This window comes from Salvelinus sp. IW2-2015, linkage group LG1 (genome assembly GCF_002910315.2).
Source record: "Salvelinus sp. IW2-2015 linkage group LG1, ASM291031v2, whole genome shotgun sequence".
NCBI lineage: Eukaryota > Metazoa > Chordata > Actinopteri > Salmoniformes > Salmonidae > Salvelinus > Salvelinus sp. IW2-2015.
In genome coordinates, this window is record NC_036838.1 from 23,839,920 (window position 1) to 23,867,640 (window position 27,721).

At 42.2% G+C, this 27,721-nt stretch overlaps 2 protein-coding genes and 1 pseudogene across 2 annotated transcripts; all 3 read left to right on the forward strand.

The window, feature by feature from the left end:
• Positions 1-1,270: 1,270 nt before the first annotated feature.
• Positions 1,271-7,760, forward strand: slc25a20 (solute carrier family 25 member 20). The gene is made up of 9 exons (XM_023986514.2): positions 1,271-1,640; positions 3,939-4,031; positions 4,145-4,272; positions 4,402-4,492; positions 4,725-4,842; positions 5,522-5,594; positions 5,798-5,907; positions 6,637-6,761; positions 7,056-7,760. Exons 1-9 carry the CDS (start codon positions 1,539-1,541, stop codon positions 7,116-7,118), a joined length of 903 nt encoding a protein of 300 aa, XP_023842282.1. The 5' UTR covers positions 1,271-1,538; the 3' UTR covers positions 7,119-7,760.
• A 72-nt stretch (positions 7,761-7,832) lies between these two features.
• Positions 7,833-27,479, forward strand: LOC111963183 (cAMP-dependent protein kinase type II-alpha regulatory subunit-like). Its single transcript, XM_023986462.2, has 10 exons — positions 7,833-8,544; positions 9,664-9,705; positions 9,855-9,994; positions 11,498-11,604; positions 12,970-13,123; positions 13,213-13,314; positions 13,548-13,622; positions 13,723-13,788; positions 14,082-14,220; positions 25,629-27,479. Exons 1-10 carry the CDS (start codon positions 8,304-8,306, stop codon positions 25,751-25,753), a joined length of 1,191 nt encoding a protein of 396 aa, XP_023842230.1. The 5' UTR covers positions 7,833-8,303; the 3' UTR covers positions 25,754-27,479.
• Positions 20,272-21,832, forward strand: LOC111963287 (stathmin pseudogene; annotated as a pseudogene).
• Positions 27,480-27,721: the final 242 nt, after the last annotated feature.

A 27,721-nucleotide genomic window follows, 5' to 3' on the forward strand; every position in this document is an offset into this window, starting at 1 on the left:
CAATTGGCCCAGAACAGAGCGGCACATTTTGTTCTTAATTGTAATCAGAGGGCTGATATAAATACTATGCATGCCAAAGAAACAATGTGCTCAAAATCCCAAATTGTTTGCGTAGTCAACTTACACACAGCTCTGACACACACAATTATCCCACCAGACATGCCACCAGAGGTATTTTCACAGTCCCCAAATCCAGAACAAATTCAAGAAAGCGTACAGTATTATATAGAGCCCTAATTACATGGAACTCCCTTTCGTCTCATATCGCTCAAATAAACAGCAAACCTGGTTTCAAAAAACAGATAAAGCAGCACCTTGCGGCACAACGCCTCTCCCCTATTTGACCTAGATAGTTTGTGTATGCATTGATATGTAGGCTACGTGTGCCTTTAAAAAAAAAAATGCATGTAATTCTGTCCTTGAGCTGTTCTTGTCTATTGATCTGTATTACGTCATTCTGTATTAGGTTTCATTTTTTGTGTGGACCCCAGGAAAAGTAGCTGCTGCTTTTGCAACAGCTAATGGGGATCCTAATAAAATAATAAAATACCAAATACCTAAGTGTGAGAAGTGTGCAGAAGGGCATGAGACAAAGGAATGTGTAACATTRTGGAAAGTAGTGGTATGGGTTAATTGTAGTGGTGCCCATGGAGMTGGGGATCAGTAATGTCCTGTGTGAGAGAGGCAGGTTGAGGTTTCCAGTGTTAGAGTAGTGCAGAWGTTGTCATACGCTGGGGCAGTGAAGAAAGTAGAGGATGATGGGTCAAGGTGGAGGGATCCTGAGAGGAGTGGTGTGACTAGTAGTTTTGAACCAGTACAGAGGGATAAACCAACAACTGATATATGTTTCAGTAAGATTAGATTTTTGGCATTTATWGCAATGGTTATCAACTGTACTGCAGGGATGGAACGTAAGTCGTGGAAAATAGAGGTTTTGGTGGCAGCTGCAGAGAGGTATTTGGGTGTGCAAGATTTGACGTCAGAAGAGTTAAAGGGTGTGTTAAGTGGCGGTGTCCCATCCATTCAGGCTGTTGGCCTGAAGTAGGAGTAAATAGATTTAAATAGTGGAGTATGGTATTTATTTATTTTTGGTGAGWTTAGTGTTAGATGGTAGGGTATCGCTCTGGATAAGAGCGTCTGCTAAATGACTTAAATGTAAATGTATTTGTTTTATTTATTTATTTCAAGCAAAGTATAAGGGAGTTATACCCCAGTCTAGTAGGTGGCRGTAATGCAACATTTATTGGATGCCAACCACCGTTAAACCTCATCAAAGAAGAAGGTCGGACACTAAATGAAGAAGAACCAAAGCATTTGTGTAACAGACAATTCGGTCCGGGCATTTATCTGGGTGAAAGGTCCACATTGGAAGACACGACGGTGGCTGTCAAGAAATATACCTTTCATTTGAACCGATAGTGGTGACACAGGGTTAACCTGTTAGCTAGATAGTTCTTTTCCCAACTAGTTACGGATCGTRACGACGCAATATTTTGTGTTTTCTTTTCTCGTTAGCTGTCTTTTCTTGAACAGAAACCATGTCTAAACAGCAGGCGATAAGTCCAGGGAAGAACTTCTTTGCTGGGGGCTTTGGGGGTGTCTGCTTGGTCTTCGCTGGACATCCACTTGATACCATAAAAGTAATTATTTATTTCTCAAAGTAACTCATTCCTCATTTAGCTAGCTGTCAATAATATCTTGCCTCACGAGCCTAACTTTAACTGGTATTTGCTGCACGCAGAATTCAGCAAAGTAATCAATTAACATTTATCTTTACAGATTTATAATTGGTTACTGGATGTGAGTGTCGTGGCTCTTTACATTTGATAGAACTCCTGACGTTTTCAAGAGACTGTCAGTTAACCCAATSAGCGAGGTCGAGTGTAACATTAGACCATTGACCTATGTCAATTTCTGTCATATCGCACAACATTAACCCTATGACAGTGACTGGCCTGTCATTACAGATGTATTATCACATGAGCCACTTATAGGAAGTAAGAAATACACATTGTAAAAGGTTTATTTATTTTCGGTAATTATTTTTATCCTGTGTRCTTGGTATGTGCTTAATATGCATTTTAAATGTATAAACCAACTCCTATATATGTTTGTACAWTTTGAAAAGGTTAATYAAACAAAACATTCCAGGGTTTTTATTTTTACTATTTTCTACATTTTAGAATTATAGTGAAGGCATCAAAACTATGAAATAACACATATGGAATYGTGTAGTAACCAAAAAAGTGCTAAACAAATTCAAATATATTTTAGATTCTTGAAAGTAGCCACTCTTTGCCTTGATGACAGCTTTGCACACTCTTGGCATTTTCTCAACCAGCTTCATGAGGGTTGAGGTCGGGTGATCTGAGCACTCCATCACTTTCCTTGGTCAAATAGCCCTTACACAGCCTGGAGGTGTGTTTTGGGTCATTGTCCTGTTGAAAACAAATGATAGTCCCACTAAGCGCAAACCAGATGGGATGGCGTATTGTACCATCACACCACCTCCTCCGTGCTTCAYGGTGGGAACCACACATGCAGAGATCACAGATGACAGCTTTGCACACACTTGCCATTCTTTTAACCAGCTTCATGAGGTAGTCACCTGGAATGCATTTCATTTAACAGGTGTGCCTTGTTAAAAGTTAATTTGTGGAATTTCTTTCCATAATGCATTTGAGCCAATCAGTTGTGTTGTGACAGGTTAGAGGTGGTATACAGGAGATGGCCCTATTTGGTAAAATACCAAGAACAGCTCAAATAATCAAAGAGAAACGACAGTCCATCATTACTTTAAGACATGAAGGTCAGTCAATCCGGAACATTTCAAGCGCTATGATGAAACTGGCTCTCATGAGGACCGCCACACGACAGGAAGACCCAGAGTTACCTCTGCTGCAGAGGATACGTTCATTCGAGTTAAATGCACCTCAGATTGTAGCAACACAATAAATGCTTCACTGAGTTCAAGTAACATACGCATCTCAACATCAACTGTTCAGAGGAGACTGTGTGAATCAGGCCTTCATGATCAAATTGCTGCAAAGAAACCACTACTAAAGGACACCAAAAAGAAAAAGAGACTTGCTTGGGCCAAGAAACACAAGCAATGAACATTAGACCTGTGGAAATCTGTCCTTTGGTCTGATGAGTCCAAATTTGCGATTTTTGGTTCCAACCACCATGTCTTTGTGAAACTCAGAGTAGGTGAACGGATGATGTCCGCATGTGTGGTTCCCACTGTGAAGCATGGAAGAGGGGGTGTTATGGTGTGGGGGTGCTTTGCTGGTGACACTGTAATTTATTTAGAATTCAAGGCACACTTAACCAGCATGGCTACCACAGCATTCTCCAGCGATACGCCATCCCATCTGGTTTGGGCTTATTGGGACTACTGTTGTTTTTCAACAGGACAATGACCCAACACACTTCCAGGCTGTGTAAGGGCTATTTGACCAAGAAGGAGAGTGATGGAGTGCTGCATCAAATGACCTGGCCTCCACAATCACCCGACTTCAACCAAATTGAGAGGGTTTGGGATGAGTTGGACCGCAGAGTGAAGTGCTCAGCATATGTGGGAACTCCTTGAAGACTGTTGGAAAAGCATTCCTCATGAAGTTGGTTGAGAGAATGCCAAGAGTGTGCAAAGGGTGGCTACTTTGAAGAATCTAAAATATATTTTGATTTGTTTAACACTTTTGTGGTTACTATATGATTCTTTGTGTCATATCATAGTTTTGATGTCTTCACTATTATTCTACAATGTAGAAAATAGTCAAAATAAAGAAAAACACTTGAATGAGTAGGTGTGTCCAAACTTTTGACTGGTACTTATATATATATATATATATATATAGATCTCTTAATCTATACATAAGTAATGTCATGTGTGTAGACCTATAGGGTGAGTATGTTCATATCCTCCTCTCTCTTAGGTGCGCATTCAGACCATGCCTGTGCCCGGCCCTGGCGAGAGCCCCCTGTATAGAGGCACCTTTGATTGTTTCAAACAGACCCTTGCCAAAGAGGTGGGTAATAGTAGGTGTATGGCTTTTTGGTTTTCCATTCAATGTATTTGTTTGTTCACCACTCTTTGCGCTCTCTTATTCATTCCTTCTCTCTCTTATGTTCTCTACAACAGGGGTTCAAAGGCCTGTACAAAGGCATGGCAGCCCCTATCATTGGAGTCACGCCCATGTTCGCTGTCTGCTTCTTCGGCTTTGGCCTGGGCAAGAAACTACAACAGAAAACCCCTGACGATGTCCTTACGTAGGTGATTGTTCCATAGTAGAGTGTCTTCCCCATTTTTTTTAAATGGTGAAATTGTGTGCGGGCGGATGTATGCTTGTGTGTGTGTGTGTGTGTGTGTTGTGCATTACCATCCGCTGTCCCTCTCAGGTATCCACAGCTGTTTGCTGCCGGCATGCTGTCAGGCGTGTTCACCACAGCCATCATGGCCCCTGGAGAACGTATCAAGTGTCTCCTACAGGTGAGCAACGCACTGACTGAACTGAACGTAGGTTAACAAGGATTAGGTTAACTGGGTTTTGGATAACAGGCTGAGGTCAAAGGAGATGCGTTTCAGTGAACCGCACTCACGTGATAAGGAGCCTTGCCATAAACCGGAAGACTTACGTTCCCTGGGCTAACACAGTCTTGTGGCATGAAGAAGACCCAGGGTTCCAACCTACTTGGTTACATTACATTTTATGTGTGTACAGATCCAGGCGGCCAAAGGGGAGGTGAAGTATGCTGGGCCCATGGACTGTGTGAAGCAGCTGTACAAAGAGAGTGGGATCAGGGGAATCTACAGAGGCACTGCTCTCACCCTCATGAGAGGTACTTCCTGACTGAATTTTCACTGAGTGTACAAACATTAGGAACACTTTCCTAGTATTGAGTTGCACCGCCCTTTTTGCCCTCAGAACAGCCTCAATTAGTCGGGGCATGGACTCTACAAGATGCCGAAAGTGTTCCACAGGGATGCTGGCCCATGTGGACTCCAATGCTTCCCACAGTTGTGTCAAGTTTGCTTGATGTCTTTTGGGTGGTGGACCATTCTTGACACACACGGGAAACTGTTGAGTGTGAACCCAGCAACGTTGCAGTTCTTGACACACTCAAACAAGAGTGCCTGGCACCTACTACCATGCCCCGTTCAAAGGCACTTAAATATTTTGTCTTGCCTGTTTACYCTCTGAATGGCACACACACACAATCCATGTCTCAATTGAACTCAAGGCTTTAAAATCCTTCTTTAACCTGTCTCCTACCCTTCATCTACACTGATTGTAGTGGATTTAACAAGTGACATCAGTAAGGGATCATAGCTTTCACCTGGATTCACCTGGTCAGTCTGTCATGTTCCTAATGTTTTGTACACTCAGTGTAAGTCTTATACCCGTGTCTCTGATATCGAACTCTTTATCTAGATACTTGTGTTCAGTAGTGATTGTGTAATTAAGACACAACTGAGTTTTTGCCAGTAGTTCTGCCAGTKTCTTACTTTGTTTCTCAGACGTGCCAGCCAGTGGGATGTATTTCATGACCTATGAATGGTTGAAGCGCCTCCTCACACCAGAGGGCAAGAGGTGAATGTGTGTTTACTGTGTGTGTATGCCAATGAAACCCTAAGCACGTGTGTCTTTGTCCCCACAAAATATATTTTACAGCTGTTTTGTGAATCTATGTATGATTAGCTGTTTATCTGTGTTATTGTTTGTGTTCCTTGTAATTTCTTTGTCATRGCATGTGTGTATTGTTTGTAATTAATTGGTGATTGGTTGTTCCACAGCCCCAATGAGCTGAGTGTTCCTAGTGTTCTATTCGCTGGAGGGATGGCAGGAATCTTTAACTGGGCCGTGGCCATTCCCCCCGACGTACTCAAGTCTCGCTTCCAGACAGGTGTGTCTTTGGCATTTCTGACTAAGACCCATTTTTGGTGTAAATACTGTTTAATATGTATTTCTTACCAGGTTGGGGTCAATTCAGTCAATTCTGGAAGTAAACTGAAATTACAATTCCATTTTTACATTTTCCTCATAGAAATCATTATGGAAAAATGGAAGTAGAATTAGAAATTAAATTTCGAATTGAAATCGAATTAACCTCAACCATGATGTCTTGTGTTGTCTTTTTTCTAACTGTAGTATATAGCTTACCAACCGTACTGTCTGTTTGGTTTAGAGTAGTAGAGTGACTAATGGCGTTGGCGATTTTCAGTTCGGCTGGCGCCTAGCCCAAACTCAGCTAGCCTGACCGAACGAGTGTGCTCGCATACTCCTTTAAAAGACCTTTGCTTGAAAAACGAGGGGAAAAAGCAGCAATAGTACTGTTTTTCCATTTTGAAACGCCGTAGACAGTATACACTTCCTCAAAATAGTCCGAATTAATCTAAGTCAAGAAATCTGGTGTGGATTTCGGGCTCCGAACTTCGGCTTGCCTCCAGAAAAAAAATTGTGACCGGACAGCCCAAAAAAAACCTCACCGAAGTTCAAAATGAACAAAAATGTCTGTATAATTCTGTATATGCACAAACTCTTCAGAACTGTTTCGGGTTGGGAATCATGCGGACGCCTTAAGTGTACTGTGTAAAACAGTAGGGTGACTGGAGCCCTCTCTCTCTCCTCCCAGCCCCTGAAGGGAAGTACCCTAATGGTTTCCGGGACGTTCTACGAGAGCTGCTGAGGGAGGAGGGCGTGGCCTCTCTGTACAAAGGCTTCACCGCTGTCATGCTCAGAGCTTTCCCCGCCAATGCAGTGAGTACACACGCTCTACTCACATACAGCACATACAGTCTGTTTAACTCTCATCACACTCACTGGCCAGTCAGAGATGGTACTCACACATGCTACGTCCACCCTACTCACTGATCTCCTATTACCACTTAATTACAGCATATCATACGCAGAATAAACAGTATGGTTTAGTGCACAAAACKTTTAAATCACCTGCATTCTACAGTCATAATACAATCACCCCTTGCCTGTAGAAATGTTACACTTTTCATGAAGTCAGTTAATGGTGACCACATTGATCTATTCTCCCCTTAGGCTTGTTTCCTTGGGTTTGAAATGGCCATGAAGTTCCTGAACTGGGCAGCACCCGGTCTGTGATCCCTGTCCACGGCCCAGGCGTAGACGTCAGAGACAGAACTAACTAACACAGTGGAGAACCGACAGTACTCGCATACATACACTTACGCAGAGATACACATTGAAAGTCTGACTGGCATACAGACTGAGAAAGATGCACACATTGTAGAGGTGGACAGAGGGGGGAACGCACACATTGTTCTCACTCCTTGGTGTTTTGCTTGCATTTTGTTTAGTTTTTTTGTGTTTTTAATTAGAACATTTGTGAATTGAACATGTGCCTTTACTTACTCAGAGTGAGTCTGCATATCAGGGAATAGGTACATTTTCACAGGGTGCGTATAATGTGTGTTAGTATGCCGTGTGTGTGCGTGTGTCTCTGTGTGTGTCTCTGCGTGTGTGTTTAAACAGAAAACATAGTGCTTTTAAAACATACCAGTACATTAAAACATCCCCGAATAGTCTCATTCCAAACTGTGATCCAGTAACCAAATCATTGCGTTGGAAATTGATAGTAGATTTATGAATGAATGAATGAATAATACTTTTCTCCAAGGTTRTTGCAGATGTAACTTATGCCACAACATGGAGAACCCTCATTGGGCCATTGTCTCATGTTTGTATGTGTCATTATGTATGTAAATAAATACAATGAAATCATGATCTACTTCTAATTTCCAATTAGAACATCTTATTACACGTGTATAACTATATATTTACTGAGCACCTCCGTCAAGGTCTGATACACAATAGGCCTAGACAGGCATGAATTACATTTGATCTGAAAAGTTGTGACATAGCCTAGTACGCCCGGTCAATACTTTCCGATACGCTGCTTCTAGTCTAAATGCGGAAACCCGTAGACCCGTCAATCAACCAGTAGACGCGGACTGGGAGTGGATTAAAATGGGCAGAACCGCGCTGTGCGCATTTAGCAAAGTATGCATAATGTCAGACCATAACTAATATTCGAAAGGCTACATTGCAAGGAGGTTGGTAAATTGGTTACAATTTATCTGTTTTGATAGCTGTCATTGGTAGTTTTTAGTAAATGTATTTTGATAGCTGTCACTGGTAGTTTTTAGTAAATGTATTTATAGTTATGTGATACTTTTTTTTAGGCCCATTGTTATGGATTAGGCAGATTGTTTTACTCAAGTGTGTATTTTTAACTTGTCAAAGATCATTATAGGCTACCATAGTTCTATGATGAGCATCGAGATACCTGTTGGTTTGAAGGACATGCTGCAAGGATACACTGTGGAGGTACTACGGCGCAGACCGACAGATTTGGTTGAATTGGCAATCCAATATTTCACGCGTCTTCAGGAGAGCCGAAAACACGACAAACATGCTAAAGACAGCCCGGTCAATTCTGCTCGAAAGGGGGTGGCTTTTGATAGTAATTCGTTTGAATCCGATGAAGATGAGGACTCTGATGACTATAGTGAGTGGCATTTTGCATCTCTATTTTACAATAATCTTCATGATTTGATTATTAAATATATTTAAATAATTTCCCATGTTCTTTATTTCTGTTATAACATTTTTACTTAATTATTATAACATTTTACTCGCTCCCACTTGCACACATAATAGGCTACATAAATAAGCGCACCAAATGCATAATGAATCATTATCTCATGATATTAGTCTCTATTCGATAATACTATGAAGTCCTTTTTAAGTCATCTGCACGCCAGTTGAATGGGTTCTCGTTGTAACGTGAGGGCCACTGTAGTCATATGATTTTCTCTTCCATTGCCAGAGGTTATCAGATGATATGATGCTACTGAATAGCTATTTGTCCTGATTTATTTCATTATTCAGTAGCCTATTTAAAGCAACATGAGATAATGGACGTTTGTTTGAGGATGTCTCAACCACTTTTGATAAATCAGCTGCTGTACTCTGACAAAAATGGTTAAAGGAGAATGTATCTGGCATGGTAGTAGTACCATCCCCTACCCTAATCATTTACTGTTGGATGTATCTATGTAACTATATTTAGACAGAATTGGGTGTAAGCTCGGCCTCCCGAGTGGCGCAGCTGTCTAAGGCACTGCAAGAGGCTTCACTACAGACCTGGGTTTGATCCCAGGCTGTGTCGCGGGAGACCCAGGAGGCACCGCACAATTGGCCCAGTGTCGTCCGGGTTAGGGGAGGGTTTGGCCGGCATTTCCTTGTCTCATCACACTCTAGTGACTCCTTGTGGTGGGCTGGGCGCCTGCAAGCTGACTTCGGTCGCCAGCTGGATGGTGTTTCCTCTGACACATTGGTGTGGCTGGCTTCCGGGTTAAGCGAGCAGTGTGTCAAGAAGCAGTGTGGCTTGGCAGGGTCGTGTTTCGGAGAACGCATGGCTCTTGACCTTCGCCTCTCCCGAGTCCGTAAGATAGTTGCAGCGATGGAACAAGACTGTAACTACCAATTGGAAATCACGAAAAAGGGGTAAAAAATTATTGGGTGTAAGCTAAAGTGTGTCAAATGATTCATAAGAACAACTAATATTGATGTTCAGTGGAACCAACTTCATTTCCAGCACTGAAACATCTMTCTCTTTCTCTAGTGCCACCTCCCACCCCAAATAAATACAGTCGCAGAGTATCTGGTGAGCCTCATCATTGGGTTTTGCATCCATTATATGCAGTGTATGAAGAATCTTATTTCTGTCTCTCACTTGTGTGTTACAGTCACAACATTCCCTTTGGGAGTATTTGTTTGTCCCCRGTGTGTGTCACTGTGTTTTCTTCCCCACAGTGTGTGCGGAGGCCTACAACCCAGACGATGATGAGGATGATGACTTTGAGCCAAGGGTGGTACACCCCAAATCAGATGAGCAGCGTCGCAGACTCCAGGACGCCTGCCGAGATATATTACTGTTTAAAACCCTTGACCAGGTAAAGTATTGTATTCAAGCCTCTGTCTTCTGTTATTGAGAGTTACTTCTAAGTTAAGAGGAAATACAGTTAGTCTTCCTGTTAGAGTTATTTTATCTTGTGTTCGGTTATGAACGAAACAAACACTCTCTTAATAGTCATCCTAACACATTGGAGTTTGTATTGATTTATACTGAACAAAGATATAAATGCAACATGTAAAGTGTTGGTCCCATGTTTCATGAGCTGAAATAAAAGATCCCAAACATTTTCCATACGCACAAAAAAAGCTTATTTCTCTCAAATTCTAATTCTATGCACACATTTGTTTACATCCCTGTTAGTGAGCAATTCTCCTTTGCTAAAATAATCCATCCACCTGACAGGTGTGGCATATCAAGAAGCTGATTAAACAGCATGATCATTACACAGGTGCACCTTCAAATCAAATTGCATTTGTCACACGCGCCGAATACAACAGGTGTAGACCTTACAGTGAAATGCTTACTTACAAGCGCCTAACAAACAATGCAGTTTTAAGAGATAAGAACAGCAAATAATTAAAGAGCAGCAGTAAATAACAATAGTGGGTCTATATACAGGGGGTATCAGTACAGAGTCAATGTGCAGGGGCACCGGTGTCGAGGTAATTGAGGTAATATGTACATGTAGGTAGAGTTATTAAAATGACTATGCATAGATAATAAMAGAGAGTAGCAGCAGCRTAGAAGAGGGGGCAGGAGGCAATGCAAATAGTCTGGGTAGCCATTTGATTAGATGTGCAGGAGTCTTATGGCTTGGGGGTAGAAGCTGTTTAGAAGCCTCTTGGACCTAGACTTGGTGCTCCGGGTGCTGGGGACAATAAAAAGCCACTCTAAAATGTGCAGTTTTGTCACACAACACAATTCCAGATATCTCAAGATTTGAGGGAGCATGCAATTGGCATGCTGACAGCAGGAATGTTCACCAGAGCTGTTGCCAGAGAATTTTATGTTAATTTCTCTACCATAAGCCACTTCTAACGTCGTTTTAGAGAATTTGGCAGTACGTCCAACAGGCCTCACAACCGCTGACCACATTTAACCAGCCCAGGACCTCCACATCCGGCTTCTTCACCTGCGGGATCGTCTGAGACCAGCCACCAAGACAGCTGATGAAACTGAGGAATATTTCTGTCTGTAATAAAGCCTTTTTGTGGAGAAAAACTAATTCTGATTTGTTGGGCCTTGCTCCCCAGTGGGTGAGCCTATGCCCTCCCAGGCCTACCCATGGCTGCGCTCCTGCCCAGTCATGTGAAATCAATAGATTAAGGCCAAATGAATTCATCTCAATTGACTGATTTCCTTATATGAACTGGAACTCAGTAGAATCGTTGAAATTGTTTTTGTTCAGTATATTTGGGTGATGCTTGTTGCTGGGTGTCCCAGTTTAGAATGCACATACACACACACACACACATACACACACACACACACACACACAACATACATCTTCTAATGTATGAGTGTTGTTTCTCTCTTTCAGGAGCAGTTCTCAGAGGTGCTGGATGGCATGTTTGAGGTATTGGTCAAACCACAGGAGCACATCATAGACCAGGGGGACAACGGAGACAACTTCTATGTCATAGAGAGGTGTGTGTGTGTGTGTTTTATTCACGTCACCAAATAACTGATTAAAACACTGTTTGGCAATGAAGGTCTACAGTAGCCTCAAAAGCACCCTCTAGGGTAGCACCATGTAAGCTATTTTCTGTCCTCCTCTGGGTACATTGACTCCATCCAATCAGAGGATCAGAGAATGAATCTAGTACTGAAAGCATAAGCTCCAGCTAGCTAGCACTGCAGTGCATGAAGTGTGGTGAGTAGTTGACTCAAAGAGAGAAAGAGAATAGTTGAACAGTTTTGACAAATKAATTTCTTCAACAATTAAGAAGCAGCAGAGAGAGAGCTAGCTATATTTCGTTGTAATGTTTTTCTTCTTAGTTTACTTTTTACTTACTTAGCTAATGCAGCTAATTTAGCCTACTCACAACCTGACTCAAACAGAGATGACCGCTATTTGTGTTAGCTAGCTGACTAAGGCTATCCAACATTGCAACTCTTTCAAGACAAGATAAGCTTTCGGTTTTAGAAATGTATTGCCACTGCCTGTGTAACTGCTAAACTGCTTGCTGTACACTGTACTGCGTGATTGTATGCATTAATTGGCTTGTGGGTTTACAAACGCAGTAGCTCTAGTTTGTCGACTATAACGTTAATATGGTGACAACAATGTAGGCTGTGTAGCGGTTAGTGGTTATGGTATGAAAGTTTGGCTTCGAGAGGTTTTTGCGGCTGGTTATAGACAGCTGTTGTGTTGTGCACTGAAATCAAAAAGCGTAGGGAAAAGGTGATAGGAGAGCCCATAGATGCACGAAGGAATTAACGAGCAAAGTGATCATGCTGTTTGTATGTGGCTGCTATGATAGTTAACTAAGTGTGCGGCTGATCAGGGGTGTATTTATTGTGTCGATTTTGTTGCAAAATGTTTCTTAAACAGAAGCAAAGAGAACGAAGCGGGGAGGGACCTACCTGAATTTGTACAATAGAAACTCTCATTTTGGACTAATGCTTACACCCCAGATCATCAGCTAAATACAGGCAAGAGTATGCAAGGCGGTATTGAATGTGTCACTGTCTGTCACCTTGATTACTACAATTTGTCTCTTGACCTGTACAACTATGTTATAAACTTTCATTTGTAGGCTAGGTTTTAGCAACCTCGTGATGGGTATATGACAAATACGAGTATCGTGTAGTAGCCGAAACCCATCGATTTTACATTGAGCTGTGTGAATGGAATATGAATGACAGTCATCCAATATGCTGTAATAGAAATAAGGCCATGCTCATAAAATAAATACGTCCTCCCTAATCTTAAACAGCACTGACCACCACTAATGTGAATGTGATGTCCTCTGATTGCTCTGATGTCTTGTGTACCTCTGTGTGTTGTAGGGGCGTGTATGATATTATTGTGCCGATTGACGGAGTTGGGAAATGTGTGGGGAAGTATGACAACAAGGGCAGTTTTGGGGAGCTGGCGCTCATGTACAACACCCCACGTGCTGCCACCATCATGGCCATCCAGGAGGGGGCACTCTGGGGACTGGTGAGTCACAGTAGGAGACCGAACAATCCTATTTTATACGTGGGTTTTTTTTCAGTGAGAGATGAGTAACCGGTATGTGTACGTTTTAGGATCGGGCCACATTTCATAGACTCATAGTGAAAAACAATGCCAAGAAGAGGAAGATGTACGAAGCCTTCATTGAGTGTGTACCCCTTCTAAAGTCTCTCGAGGTCTGTTTCATTTGACCACAACATCTTAAAGTGCTTCACAATAAAAGTGTACTGTGCAGTTTGTTTCAAAGGACACCATAAGCGAATGAATCACATTGCACACACAGAATCCATTGTAAACAATCTTTCCTCTCAGAATGCATGCGAAGATCAAGAATGCATGTAAAGATCATTGGCTTGTGGGTTTATACTTTTATCACACCATCGTCTGTCCTCGTCTTGCTCTTTCTCAGCTCTCTGAGAGGATGAAGATTGTTGATGTCGTGGGAATGAGAGTGTTCAGAGATGGGGAGTGCATCATAACACAGGTATTGTCRACTTTTGCTGTACATTTTTTATATTTGCTAACAATTCTCCTTTACTTCGTACTGTATCACTGCCGATTTCACTGCATTTCTGCACTCTTAGGGGGATAAGGCAGATTGCTTCTACATTGTGGAGTCTGGGGAGGTGAAGATCATGATAATAAGCAAAGTAGGTGTACATGTTTTTCGCCTTCCCTAGGAGGTGTGTTAGATCTACTGTATAAATAATGAGTTTGCTRTGGGTACCTGCTGCAAGGCACTGTATGTATTGTATGTATAGCTTCTTTGGAATGTGGTACGGCTGGCTTTCCTGCCTTTGCAGCTCGTGCTTTTGCAGCTAGTAAAATGAATGTATCAGGTTGGGTGGTAGATAAAGAACTGATAACTGTAATTGTTAAGAGTTATGGAATCGGTTACATCAGTACAGCAGTATCATCATCATGTCTACGTCTCCCTACCTAGACTAAGGCAGGACAGCAGGGTAATGCAGAGGTGGAGATTGCACGCTGCTCTAGGAGCCAATACTTTGGAGAGCTGGCTTTGGTCACCAACAAATCACGTGCAGCATCCGTCTACGCCGTGGGAGTTACCAAGTGCTTGGGTACGTTGTATGTACACACATACAAACCATTACTCTTCAGTCGTGAAAATTGATATTCATGGTCATGCTCTCTGTCTGTCTAAAGCAGTCAAAAATGAATAGATCATGGACTGTATTCATGCGTAAATGAAACGTAATTCCCTTTCTATGCACCTTTCTCTCTACGCGTATTCTGACCTCGAATTTAAGCATGAGAATAGCTGGAGATCTAAGAAATGAAGGTGTGATGGAGGTGTGTCTACAGATAGGCCGTATTCTGACCTTGATTTAATTCCCTCATAATTCAAATCAAATCAAATCAAATCAAATTTTATTAGTCACATACACATGGTTAGCAGATGTTAATGCGAGTGTAGCGAAATGCTTGTGCTTCTAGTTGCCGGACAATCCAGTAGAATAATTCCACTTCGAGGTGCATACATAACGACGCTGCCCATAACAATTCCACAACTACTAGCCTTATACACCACACACAAGTGTAAAGGATGAAGAATAATGTACATAAAGATATATGAATGAGTGGTGGTACAGAACGGCATGGCAAGATGCAGTAGATGTATAGAGTACGGTAATACATATGAGTGAGTACTGTAGGGTATGTAAACATAAAGTGGCATAATTTAAGAGTGCTAGGGTACATGTATTACATAAAGATGGCAAGATGCAGTAGATGATATAGAGTACAGTATATACATATGAGATGGGTAATGTAGGGTATGTAAACATTATATAAGTGGCATTGTTTAAAGTGGCTAGTGGTACATTTTTACATAATTTCCATCAATTCCCATTTTTTAAAGGGCTGGAGTTGAGTCGTATGTTGGCAGCGGCCGCTAAATGTTAGTGGTGGCTGTTAACAGTCTGATGGCCTTGAGATAGAAGCTGTTTTTCTAGTCTCTCGGTCCCTGCTTTGATGCACCTGTACTGACCTCGCCTTCTGGATGATAGGGGGTGAACAGGCAGTGGCTTGGGGGTTGTTGTCCTTGATGATCTTTTATGGCCTTCCTGTGACATCGGGTGGTGTAGGTGTCCTGGAGGGCAGGTAGTTTGCCCCCGGTGCATGATGCGTTCTGCAGACCTCACTACCCTCTGGAGAGCCTTACGGTTGGGGGCGGAACAGTTGCCGTACCAGGCGGTGATACAGCCCGACAGGATGCTCTCGATTGTGCATCTGTAGAAGTTGTGAGTGCTTTTTGGTGACAAAGCCGAATTTCTTCAGCCTCCTGAGGTTTGAAGAGGCGCTGCTGCGCCTTCTTCACAACGCTGTCTGTGTGGGTGGACCAATTCAGTTTGTCCGTGAGTGTTACACCGAGGAACTTAAAACTTTCCACCTTCTCCACTACTGACCCGTCGATGTGGATAGGGGGGTGCTTCCCTTGCTGTTTCCTGTTAGTCCACAATCATCTTCCTCTTGTTTTGGTTGACGTTGTGACGTGTGACGGTTTGATTATTTCCTGACACCACACTCCGAGGGCCCTCACCTCTCCCTGTAGGCCGTCTCGTCGTTGTTGGTAATCAAGCCTACCACTGTAGTGTCATCCGCAAACTTGATGATTGAGTTGGAGGCGTGCATGGCCACGCAGTCGTCGTGGTGAACAGGGAGTACAGGAGAGGGCTCAGAACGCACCCTTGTGGGGCCCAGTGGTGAGGATCAGCGGGGTGGAGATGTTGTTACCTACCCTCACCACCTGGGGCGGGCCCGTCAGAGAAGTCCAGGACCCAGTTGCACAGGGCGGGGTCGAGACCCAGGGTCTCGAGCTTGATGACGAGTTTGGAGGGTATATGGTGTTAAATGCTGAGCTGTAATCGATGAACAGCATTCTCACATGGGTATTCCTCTTGTCCAGATGGTTAGGCAGTGTGCAGTGTGGTTGCGATTGCGTCGTCTGTGGACCTATTGGGTCGGTAAGCAAATTGGAGTGGGTCTAGGGCAGGGGTGTCAAAGTCAATGGACGGAGGGCCAAATAAAAATTTAGCTACAAGCCGAGGGCCGGACTGTCGAATGTTCATTGAGAAATTTTTTAAATGACGCATATAGTCTAGTGAACCTAATTGAACCTACTGAAACCTAACAATATATTCCAATATGATCAGATAAATAAAGCAAATATTCTTATGGCTCGTTCAGTAATCTTTAATTTTCAACAGACACAAAAGACAAATTTCCTTTATATAAAAATCCCATAACATGAACATTAAATGAAAGAAACCGGTATTCAGGCACCATCAGTAGCCTATATTTTCTATTTTAGCAAAAGTGGGCTAAATTTACTTCAAAGAAAAAAAACAATAATAGCAATTTTCTATCATCCACTCAACTGAAATATTTTTAAAATATATTGGATTGAAATACAATAAAATAAAGTGCAAAAATCTATTAATCAAAAACAACACTTTGTTTAAGGAGAAGTAACATGCAGTGAAAACAAATATAAACTTTAACTTTTAAACTTGAACTGAGTAAAAACTCTAAATATGTGATTGCACAGTAATGTTCACTTGTTTGAGGTTGAGGGTGATACTTTGGTGGTCCCATCTTTTCCACAAGTTCATCAATGTTCGGGGTAAGGCTCTGAGCTGAGGAATGTCTCAGAATTGAGTGGAGGTGTTCAGCAGTAAGTCGACTTCTGTGTGATGTTTGTTCAGGTTCATCAAAGAAAACAGTTGTTCACACAGGTATGTGCTGAACATAAGACAACGTTTGAGCAGCCTGGATGCGCAGCTGGGGCATATGTGTCGGGGAGGAAACGGGCGAACTCCGCAGACCCACTGCCGCATATTTTGCCCTCAGTGCATCATTGCATTGGAGGTCAATCAACTCCATTTGGATTTGGTGTGAGCTTTCCACGTCAACAGCAAATGGGTTACCGAGCAGTTCCCAACCTGCTTTTTTGTGCTTCAAGTCAGCAAATCGGCGTGTCGCAAGACGTCGAAAGCTCAGCGGCAGATACCTATTTATCAGCCAACTTGCGCTCGGGAACGCACTGTAGGAGGCTTCTCTTTCATGGTTTGGCACGCTGGGAAAGTGGCTCAATACTTTCCGCATCTGCGTCTCCCACAGAGTCAGTTTGGTTTTAAATGCCTTCACTTATGTACATGTAATACAGAGATGACATGATCCCGACCCTGCAGCTGCAAGTTCATTGCATTCAGATGACTCGTAATGTCACACAGAAAAGCCTTTCACACAGAAACATTTCGTCTCGGGTTGTGTTGTGTCTTTCCCTTTGTCCAAGAACAGACAAATTCCTCCACGAAGCTCAAACATCTTTGAAGCACCTTTCCCTGGCTTAGCCATCGCACCTCTGTGTGATAAGGCAAATCACCATGCTCCGTTTCTAACTCCGTCAGAAATGCTTGAACTGGCGGCGGTATTCAAACTCTTGGCTCTGATAAAGTTAACTGTGCGCGTGATGATCTCATTACATGCTCCATTTTCAAGGCTTTACCGCACAACGCTTCCTGTGTATGATACAATGATAAGCTGTCAGCTCACCTGTCGCGTTTTCCTCTTTCATCTTTTTCCGTATCTTCGCCACCAGTCCGCTCCTGTGTCCACACATCGCAGGTGCTCCGTCGGTTGTCAAACCCACGAGTTTTTCCCAAGCAGCTCCATCTCATTTACACTCTTGACACCTCTTCATACAAATCATGCGTAGTTGTGCCATGCATAGGACGTAAAAGCCAAAAACTCCTCTGGTCACGCTTGGCTGGAGTCCACTCCGCGGATGAAAATTGACAACTGGGCAATGTCAGAAATGTCGGTGTCTCTCATCCACAGCCAAGGAATATGCAATGAAATCTTTTCCCTTTTTCACAAGCTGCTCTTTTAGATTGAGACAACTGGTCTACTCTCTCGGCACATGTGTGTTCTGCTCAGACTCACATTAAAAGAGTTGCCTTTTTTCTGGCAAACTCGTTCAAACTTTAATCATGCAGTTTTTGATGAAATCCCCTCCGAATGGCCGGGCTGTCTATTAGCGATCTCCTTCTGCCAAAATAAAACTCCGACAGCAGCCTGCCTTGTGATTTGGCTTTTATTGAACAGAGCCTTGTCGAGATTTGTAGACGCCTCGTTTGTCCATCTGCCTCTTCTTGCCTTTGTCCAATGGGTTCAGCTTTCTCTGTTGTTTTTCCGTCCGCGTCGTTTCGTTTCAAATGTGTCGTCTCAGATATACTCTCTTTCATACCGCCGACACCTTTTCCACACAGAAGACCACACAGGTTTTCCAGCTACCTCGTGAACATACTCCGACTGCCCACTCTTGTTTGAAACCCCGTTCTCAGTGTCCACCTTCCGTTTTGCCATTTTTGATGGGTATACTGAAAGTTAATTTTACTGTGATGGTGACGACTGCGTGCCAATAAATTTGAAATGAACGCCTATCTGCTCGGTGCGTCACCGTTGCATTGTGGGAAATGTAGTATCTGGTGCGTGTAAAAGATCTGCGGGCTGCCGGCTTGCTGCGGTCTGCGGGGCCGTTCTAATAATAAATCAAGATCATCCCAGGCCGTAAAAAACCTTCTCGCGGCCGGATGTGGCCCCGCGGCCTTGACTCTGACATATGTGGTCTAGGGTGTCCGGTAGGGTGGAGGTGATATGGTCCTTGCACTAGTCTCTCAAAGCACTTCAGATGAACGGAAGTGAGTGCTACGGGGCGGTAGTCGTTTAGCTCAGTTACCTTAGCTTTCTTGGAACAGGAACAATGGTGGCCCTCTTGAAGCATGTGGGAACAGCAGACGGGATTAGGATTGATTGAATATGTCCGTAAACACACCAGCCAGCTGGTCTGCGCATGCTCTGAGGACGCGGCTGGGAATGCCGTCTGGGCCTGAGCCTTGCGAGGGTTAACACGTTTAAATGTTTTACTCACCTCGGCTGCAGTGAAGGAGAGCCCGCAGGTTTTGGTAAGGGGCCGTGTCAGTGGCACTGTATTGTCTCAAAGCGGGCAAAAAAAGTTGTTTAGCCTGTCTGGGAGCAAGACATCCTGGTCCGCGACGGGGCTGGTTTTCTTTTAATCCGTGATTGACTGTAGACCCTGCCACATACCTCTGTTGTCTGAGCTGGTGAAATGCGACTGATTTTGTCTCTGTACTGGGACTTAGCCTGTTTGATTGCCTTTCGGAGAGAATAGCTACACATGTTTGTTATTCGGTCATGCTTCCGGTCACCTTGCCCTGGTAAAGCAGTGGTTGCGCTTTCAGTTTCACCGCGAATGCTGCCGTCAATCCACGGTTTCTGGTTTGGAATGTTTTAATCGTTGCTGTGGGTACGATCATTCGGGTCAATTGCAACTTTGCCTACATTGAAACGTCGCTCTGATCCGAATCAGCATATTCGTCAATATTGTTGTTGGACGCAATGCGGAACATATTCCAATCCGCGTGATCGAAGCAGTCTTGAAGCGTGGATTCAGATTGGTCAGATTATGTGCAATGAAACGATGAATAAAGTTGAGCAATCTACTTATTTTATGCCCTTGGGGGAATCCTCGTCGCCATATTGGAGGGTGGTAGGGAAGTTTGCAATGTAAGGCCCTCAGCCCTCGTTTTTAGTCGGTTTTGCGACTGTATAATCCCCATAATTCAATTCGTGACGATTGTACATCCGCTAAGAAAAGTCAACGAAAACTTCAAAACAACATCAATGGAGAAGTCAACATACAAGTGTAAGTAAAAACGAATGCAAATAAGTTATAAATTGTGCTACTAATGCACATGACAGCACAAACAGGTCTCGTAAAAAGTAAATATATTTTTGTTTGGGTATCTTTTGGAAATTGTAGAAAAAATAAATAAATGTCCTTCAGAAGTTCCAGCTAGGCAGGCTAACGTTAGTTAGCTAATTAATTTGCTAGCTATCATACAGTAGGCATATATTAATAATTATATATTTAATATAAGTAGACATTTAATCATAATTGACTGTAGCGCATATAAAGCACCCACAAGTTGAAAACACAATCATCGYGGGATGAACGATTGACGAAATTCCGGCCAAGGATGGACCATTAAAAAATCATTCCTGCCACATTTGGGACTTTTTATGCGCGAACTGGCCATGCTCGAGCAGAAAATTCGCGGCTAAAGTCTGGCTGCTGAGGAGAAATTTGTTTCACTGTTTGTAAAGGTACATTGACTCTGTCCACTGCTGAAATGGCCTCTTCCTGCGGAGATATTCTGGTTAAGGAGATTGACAAACGTGCGTCTGGCCAGGCGTTCGAGGTGATCCTAGGAGCTCCAGCTCCAGACGCCAAGGGACAGTTCCCCCTTTCTCCCCCCAAGAAGAAGGACCTGTCCCTGGAGGAGATTCAGAGGAAACTAGAGGCTGCAGAGGAGAGGAGGAAGTCCCATGAAGCGGAGGTTCTGAAACACCTCGCTGACAAGCGGATGCATGAGAAAGAGGTGCAAAGGAAAGCCATGGAGGAGAACAACAACTTCAGCAAGATAGCAGAGGAGAAGCTTAACCAGAAGATGGAGGCTAACAAAGAAAACAAGGAGGCCCTTCAGGCAGCCATGAGTGAGAAGGACAAAAAACTGGAAGAGGTGCGTGCTAAGAAGGAAACCAAAGAGGGCGGTGCCGAGACATCAGAAAACTGAACAGTTCAGTCTATAGGGGAATTGTATACTATAGGGTTTTTTACGTATCCAAAGATTGATTTATATTTAGTTGATGGCCAGTATTTTTGTTCACTGCCACCCACTTTATGAAGAAAAATAAGTTCTCCCAGTTTGTGAATTTAGCTTCTCTACTATAAGTGTACTTGCTATAGTTTTACATGTGGATATTTGTCTCCTTGTTGCTTCTATTCCACGGCTGTCTAAATGTTACTAGCCTTCAAATCCTCAATTCCTTTCAAATGGCATTGGAGGATAGGATCCAAGGTAATGTCCTTATACCACCAATGAAGCTTTGAGAGATTAACGAAAAAAGGACTGAGGAAGCAAGAATTTGACCTCAAGTAACTGTTTCATACACAGCCCATTTCTTTGGATATGTAGCTTTTGTCATTGCAGCTTCTGACCTAATGAAAAATAGCAGTGTACGTAGTTGTCCTTTAAGGAAGCATGTGCTGTGCATAGGCCCTTGACATGATCTCTATTCCATAGTGCAGCTTTGGAACAGTGTCCCCGTGTATCTCACACCTGACTGTTCATAGCACTTATTGATCACTGTTTGTTAACATATTGATTGGTTTCACCTTTTTTCACAGCATCAGGTGTTGTATTGCAGCTTTTGCTGTTCAGAGATCTGCTAGTCTTGTTCTTTAAAGAACTAGGGCTGATATGGCATCCTGATCCTATTACACTACCCAAAAGTAGTACACTATAAGGAATAGGGTGCCATTTCAGACACACCCTAAATCTAATCTTTGTGCCACTGCAGATTTTATGCGTTTGTAAAGTGGAGTTTTGTTTCAAAGCACATGACTTAGTGCTGTTGTAGGGCAATGAAGTAACTTTGCCAGACTTTTGAATCATCTAGGATGTTACTGGAAGTGGGTCCACACATGGAATGCAAAAGAGGAATACACTTTGGATTCTTAATAGATGTTACTAGTTGACTTAACTGTTGTACTAAAAAATAAAATTGTTAAACGCCAAAAGAAAATATATTTWAAAAAAAACATTCCTGCCTCCCTCGCCCCTTGCCCTGCAAGTGTATACTCGGTCAAACGTCATCAGAAGTGTTCACTTAATTTGAGGGGATAGGGTGTGTCTTTTAAGTGTTTGGAACGCAATTTGTTGTGTGTCCCTGGCTATCCGTCAATAAAAAATATAAGGTATCTTTACTTTTACTCAAGTATGACAATTGAGTACTTTTTCAACTGCTGCCATTCTCCATGCACTCTAATTTACAAATTGATAAGAGTTATTGATAATAACTAGGTAAATTAGAAAGCCATTTGGATAAGGGGGTTGTAAATATAAATGACAAATGTTTTTTTATCTATGTCACCTTATGATCACTGGAGACAAATGTGAAACCAGTCACATAGCAGCAAACTGAAGCATATCAACATATCACCTTTTCCACAGTAGAGTTTATGAAATGTTGGCCTTATAACTTGCAGATATGAAATGTGGAGACCCAAGCTATAGGCTTCTGTAGCCATATGCAAATTATAGTATAGCGCCAAACCTACCGAGTTGATTTATGATTTCTAGAATATTTTAATTGTATTTTAATTGTAACTGTATTTTGTACGATTTGTATCGTGTTAAACGTCCCGAACAGTCATTCCCATTTAAAATAGCATTTTGAGTGACTAAAATATCATCCATAATATTTTGGGGTAATGGAAATGCGAAAACTACCAGGAAGTTTGAAAAGACAGGCTGAGTGGGAAGGGAGTTTATTGTCATGAGCTCGCCTTGACTGACAGCTGTTTGAAACGCCTATGCCAAGAAATTTGGATACAGTGAGCAGTGTTGCAGTATAATCCTCTCAAGCTAATTTGGTGATACACAAAGCAATAACCTGGTTTCCATCTAACCTTTTCATGTGAGTAAAGTAAATAACGGATAAAATATTTAATTACCTGCCTGACGGAAACATTTTTCTATTTGGTAAACGTTCTAAATGTCAACAAAACAAAATACGCTAGACAAGGCGAGAGATTTTTGTGTCGGTAAAATTAATTATTAGAGAAATGTCAATGGAAACGCTTTTATGCGTAAATATTGATATAATAACCATCAAATCGAAGTACATTTGGAGTCACGCGATGACATGTTGTGTGGTCCTCCCATGTTGTGTTGGTCCCTCCCTTTCCTGCTATAACAGACTCTACTCTTCTGGGAAGGCTTTCCACTAGTTGTTGGAACATTACTGCGGGACTTGCTTCCATTCAGCCACAAGAGCATTAGTGAGGTCGGGCACTGATGTTGGGCGATTAGGCCTGGCTCACAGTCGGTGTTCCAATTCATCCCAAAGGTGTTCGATGGGGTTGAGGTCAGGCCATTCAAGTCAAGTTTTTCCACACCAATCTCGACAAACCATTTCTGTATGGACCTCACTTTGTGCACGGGGGCATTGTCATGCTGAAACAGGAAAGGGTCTTCCCAAACTGTTGTGACAGTTGGAAGCACAGAATCGTCTAGAATGTCATTGTATGCTGTAACGTTAAGATTTCCCTTCCCTGGGACTAAGGGGCCTAGGCCGAATCAAGAAAAACAGCCCCAGACCATTATTCCTCCTCCACCAAACACTACAGTTTGCACTATGCATTTGGGCAGGTAGCGTTCTCCTGGCATCCGCAGAACACAGATTCGTCCAGAGCATTGCCAGATGGTGAAGCGGGATTCGTCACTCCAGAGAACGCGTTTCCACTATGGAGTCCAATGGCGGCGAGCTTTACACCACTCCAGCCGACGCTTGGCATTGCGCATGGTGATCTTAGGCTTGTGTGCGGCTGCTCGGCCATGGAAACCCATTTCATGACGCTCCCGACGAACAGTTCAGCTGACGTTGCTTCCAGAGGCAGTTTGGAACTCAGGAGTGAGTTGCAACCGAGGACAGACGATTTTTACGCGCTTCAGCACTCGGTGGTCCCGCTCTGTGAGCTTGTGTGGCCTACCACTTCGCGGCTGAACCGTTGTTGCTCCTAGACGTTTCCACTTCACAATAATAGCACTTACAGTTGACCGGGTCAGCTCTGGCAGGGCATAAATTTGACGAACTGACTTGTTGGAAAGGTGGCACCAAAGTCACTGAGCTCTTCAGTAAGGCCATTCTACTGCCAATGTTTGTCTATGGAGATTGCATGGCGGTGGGCTCAATTTTATACACCTATCAGCAACGGGTGTGGCTGAAATGGGCTAATCCACTAATTTAAAAAGGGTATCCACAAAATGTTGTATATACAGTCGGAGTGTATATACACTTGTATATACAGTAGAGTGTATATACACTCTACTATTATTCTGACATTTCACATTCTTAAAATAAAGTGGTGATCCTAACCGACCTAAGACAGGGTATTTTTACTAGGATTAAATGTCAGGATTTGAGTTTAAATGTATTTGGCTAAAGTGTACGTAGACTTCCGACTTCAACTGTATATTGTTTCTTTGCCACAGATGAATTTTTTATTATATATGCTGATACCATACAGCCAAATTTTGGCCACTGTAGAGTAGCTATCTAGCTATATAAACCACGCCCGCCCCTCCGCAAACATGCCTTCTCTGATGTTGGTTACAAGGCGGAGAATATCATGTTACCATTGGTGTATTAAAATAATCCCGCCTCCTGAATCCAACCTTTTGACATGGGGGAACAGTAACTTTATGATCAAACTTTATCCATGTAGAAGCAACAATCATTTTTCATACTTTCATATGGTTTCATCTAAATATCATCCAATTGCATGAAAAACATGATTTTGACTGTTCATGACCTTTAAATATTAGCCCCTATCGGTAGCCACGGTCAGTTTTTCAACATACATTTATAACTGTCACTTTAATGTTACTTCGTTTGCAACATTCCATTACATCGTTAGTTTACCTTTCTTTCCTCTGTCACGTTTGTGTGGTTGTTCCTGAGGATTGCTACCAATAGTGGATCATATTAGGCTAACGTATTACAAGCTTTGCATTAATTTGGAACATGTAACCTATTTGAATCATTGTAAAATGCAGACCATACTTAGGCAGTTGAACCTGGAGCCTTGGCGGACGGCGCACAGTTCACAACCACTGGACCGTTGTCATCACAGTTCCATAAGTGAGGATTATTAGGGTAGATTTATAGGGCAACTGGTCAAGTTCAGGTCAACCCCTATTGTACATTTTTCTTACCTTCCAATGTTTCATGGATTGAACAATTTGAATATGGCAACTTCCAGGTTGAATCAAACCACTGTATTTTTGATAAACCAATATATTTTGTGAAAAGGCTCTCTAAAATATTTTTGTATTTTTTATAATTCATAAATACTTTCCTAACCTTAAATAATATACAAGATCAGAGTATTTTTAAATGTATCAATTGGTGCTGAAAAGTAGACAAATATGCGTGTATTTACATTCTGAACTGTTCTCTCCATATATTCTAATGAGTCTGTTGAGAAAATTTGAATTAAACGTACTGAAAACCCAGCGGTTTAATTAAATCTATTCAGCGCACGTGAAGGGAACCATGCCTGCAAAGCATTAGGCAGCTATGCATCTGAATACCAACTACTGAGACGTGCATAGGAAAGGAATACATTTCCGAAGTCTGAATCGGGCCCATAGCGCCTCAGAGTAGTCTCAGGAGTGCTGATCTAGGGTCAGTTTAGTCTTTTACACAAGGACACTATAAATACAGACCCAGTAGATCAGTATGGATCTAGATCAATAGCCTTTTAAAGAATTTGACTTGACACCCCCTCTTTCTCTCCCTCACCTCTCTTTTGCAGTAATAGACATTCAGGCATTTGAGCGTTTGCTGGGTTCCTGTAAGGAGATCATGAAGAGGAACATTTCCCAATATGAGAACCAGCTGGTAGCTCTGTTTGGTTCTAGTGTAGATTTGAAACATTAACGTGTAATTGTCTTTGTAAGAAATGTCACACACGAACACAATCCCACAAACAGGTGGATACACAGACTCTCTTTAGTAGTACTAAATTATACACAAAGTGTGCATACTTACACCAAAACATATTGGTTGACATTTAATTGTAGAATCTACAATTGACATCCATGTTATGTGAATGGCTTCAAATGACTGACCATTTTATTTACATTTAGCTACTAGTATTTTCCTTTTTAAACCATTGTGATAGTATCCATATTCTTCACCATGTTGGTAAATTGTTAATGTATAATTCTAGCCCAATAAATCTTCCTCATGCTGTTTTAAACTGAATTTGACTAAAGGTCAATGACAAATCAAGCAAATATTAACATGTCAAGACTTGTTTCACCTGCAGATTGTGAGACTTCATAAATGTAATCCCTAAGGGGTCGATATGTTGTCATTGCATGAATGGAAGCTGCTAATTTGCAATTTGTATTTTTCAATTACATTTTTCATTAAAACAAAGTTTGATGTGCTGCACTGTAGTTTATTGGACTTTAAGTGGTGTGAAAGCCAAGGGTGGCTGGGTGTGTGTAAGGACTTGGCCTGTGTCACTTATGCAACAATTCCAATGCACATTAACCCCTCTGATAGACAGTGTCAGTGATTAAATGCTATTGAACGTTCCATTTATAATGGGATTAATTTCCAAATACTTGACAACGTGAAGGGAAATCCCCTAACCCAACACCACATCCTGTATCAATCAATATGTTACATAAACTAACCGTGAGGAATGAAGTAGGCCTTTACTGAACACAGATTATATTTACACAATGTTCAAACATTTATTTCAAACAGACAGCATCTCAAAGAGAAACAACAATGACAAACATCCAGATGAAACAAAAGAGCTCATTTAATGTTCAAGTTTTCTGGATTGTTTTTTTATTGGAGTAACAAAATGTGATGTGCCCTCAGCAAACTCCACACGAGAGTTTGCCAACCTGCTGTATTAGAAGCATTTACTCCACGAAATCAAGGGGTTTCATCTGCGTCCTTCCTTACAACCCCAACAATCCCACCTTGTATTTCCACGGTTGGTTGGAAGTCTCTTGGTGTCAAGTCATCTCAAGTTCCATTTTGTCCATTTTAAATATTTAAAATATTTACAGAGTCCAGTATTCCAAAAACTCTTTAATCCCACTGTTGCTCGTATAATGCAGAAACAGGTGGAAGGGAAGAGCCTTGTCTGGTTTGAGTAGAGAGAAAATGGAACAGCAGAGCTGGTGGAATCAAAGGGGTTTGTTAGGCTGACACTGTCCTCTCTACAAGATCTATGAGTCCCAAATGGCACCCTATTTCCTTTCTGTGCTACTTTTGACCAGGGCCCTAAGTAGTGCACTATATGAGGAGTAGGGAGCCATTTGAGACATGCCCTAATAGTATTTTGAAGTTAATTCTTTCTCTATGGGATAGGCTGAAAAATGACGTTTGTTTAAATACATGTTGAAATGTCTATGTTTGCCATTGTTGTACAATGACCTATGATCCTTTCTTATGAAGAATTGAAAAATGAACCATAATCATTAAAAAGATGAAGAAAAAAAGGCCACACAGTTAGTCACTCATTCCTTTCATCAAACATCCAGATTTTTCTTCAAAGTATCTCCCTACGTAAAAATAAACTCCCCAATAAATACAAATACAGCAGAAAAAGAAAAAAAAATTGTCCAATAAGAATGGACACATATAGGGCTCTGGTCTAGTCCATCCCTGAGCTCACTCTTTTGAGAAGGACAAAAATACCAGGAGTGACAAAAAAAAAAGATATGGAAAAGGTAAAAGTTCCAATAGGACGTTATTCCTACATGTTCCCAGTGTCTCCAGGAGCAAAGATCCTGCCATTCCTCTTGGTTCCTGAGGCTCAACGTTAAGTACGTCCACTGAAGTGAAGAGGTGGTTCCCTTTTCCCGCTGGGGAAGGGGG

Bases quoted from the DNA above. Each gene is read 5' to 3' on its own strand.
- slc25a20 (XM_023986514.2), top strand. From the start codon at position 1,539: ATGTCTAAACAGCAGGCGATAAGTCCAGGGAAGAACTTCTTTGCTGGG. The intron at 1,641-3,938 runs GTAATTATTTAT...CCTCTCTCTTAG, and splicing joins ATCCACTTGATACCATAAAA to GTGCGCATTCAGACCATGCC. The intron at 5,908-6,636 runs GTGTGTCTTTGG...CTCTCCTCCCAG, and splicing joins CAAGTCTCGCTTCCAGACAG to CCCCTGAAGGGAAGTACCCT.
- LOC111963183 (XM_023986462.2), top strand. From the start codon at position 8,304: ATGATGAGCATCGAGATACCTGTTGGTTTGAAGGACATGCTGCAAGGA. The intron at 9,706-9,854 runs GTGAGCCTCATC...TCTTCCCCACAG, and splicing joins ATACAGTCGCAGAGTATCTG to TGTGTGCGGAGGCCTACAAC. The intron at 11,605-12,969 runs GTGTGTGTGTGT...TGTGTGTTGTAG, and splicing joins AACTTCTATGTCATAGAGAG to GGGCGTGTATGATATTATTG.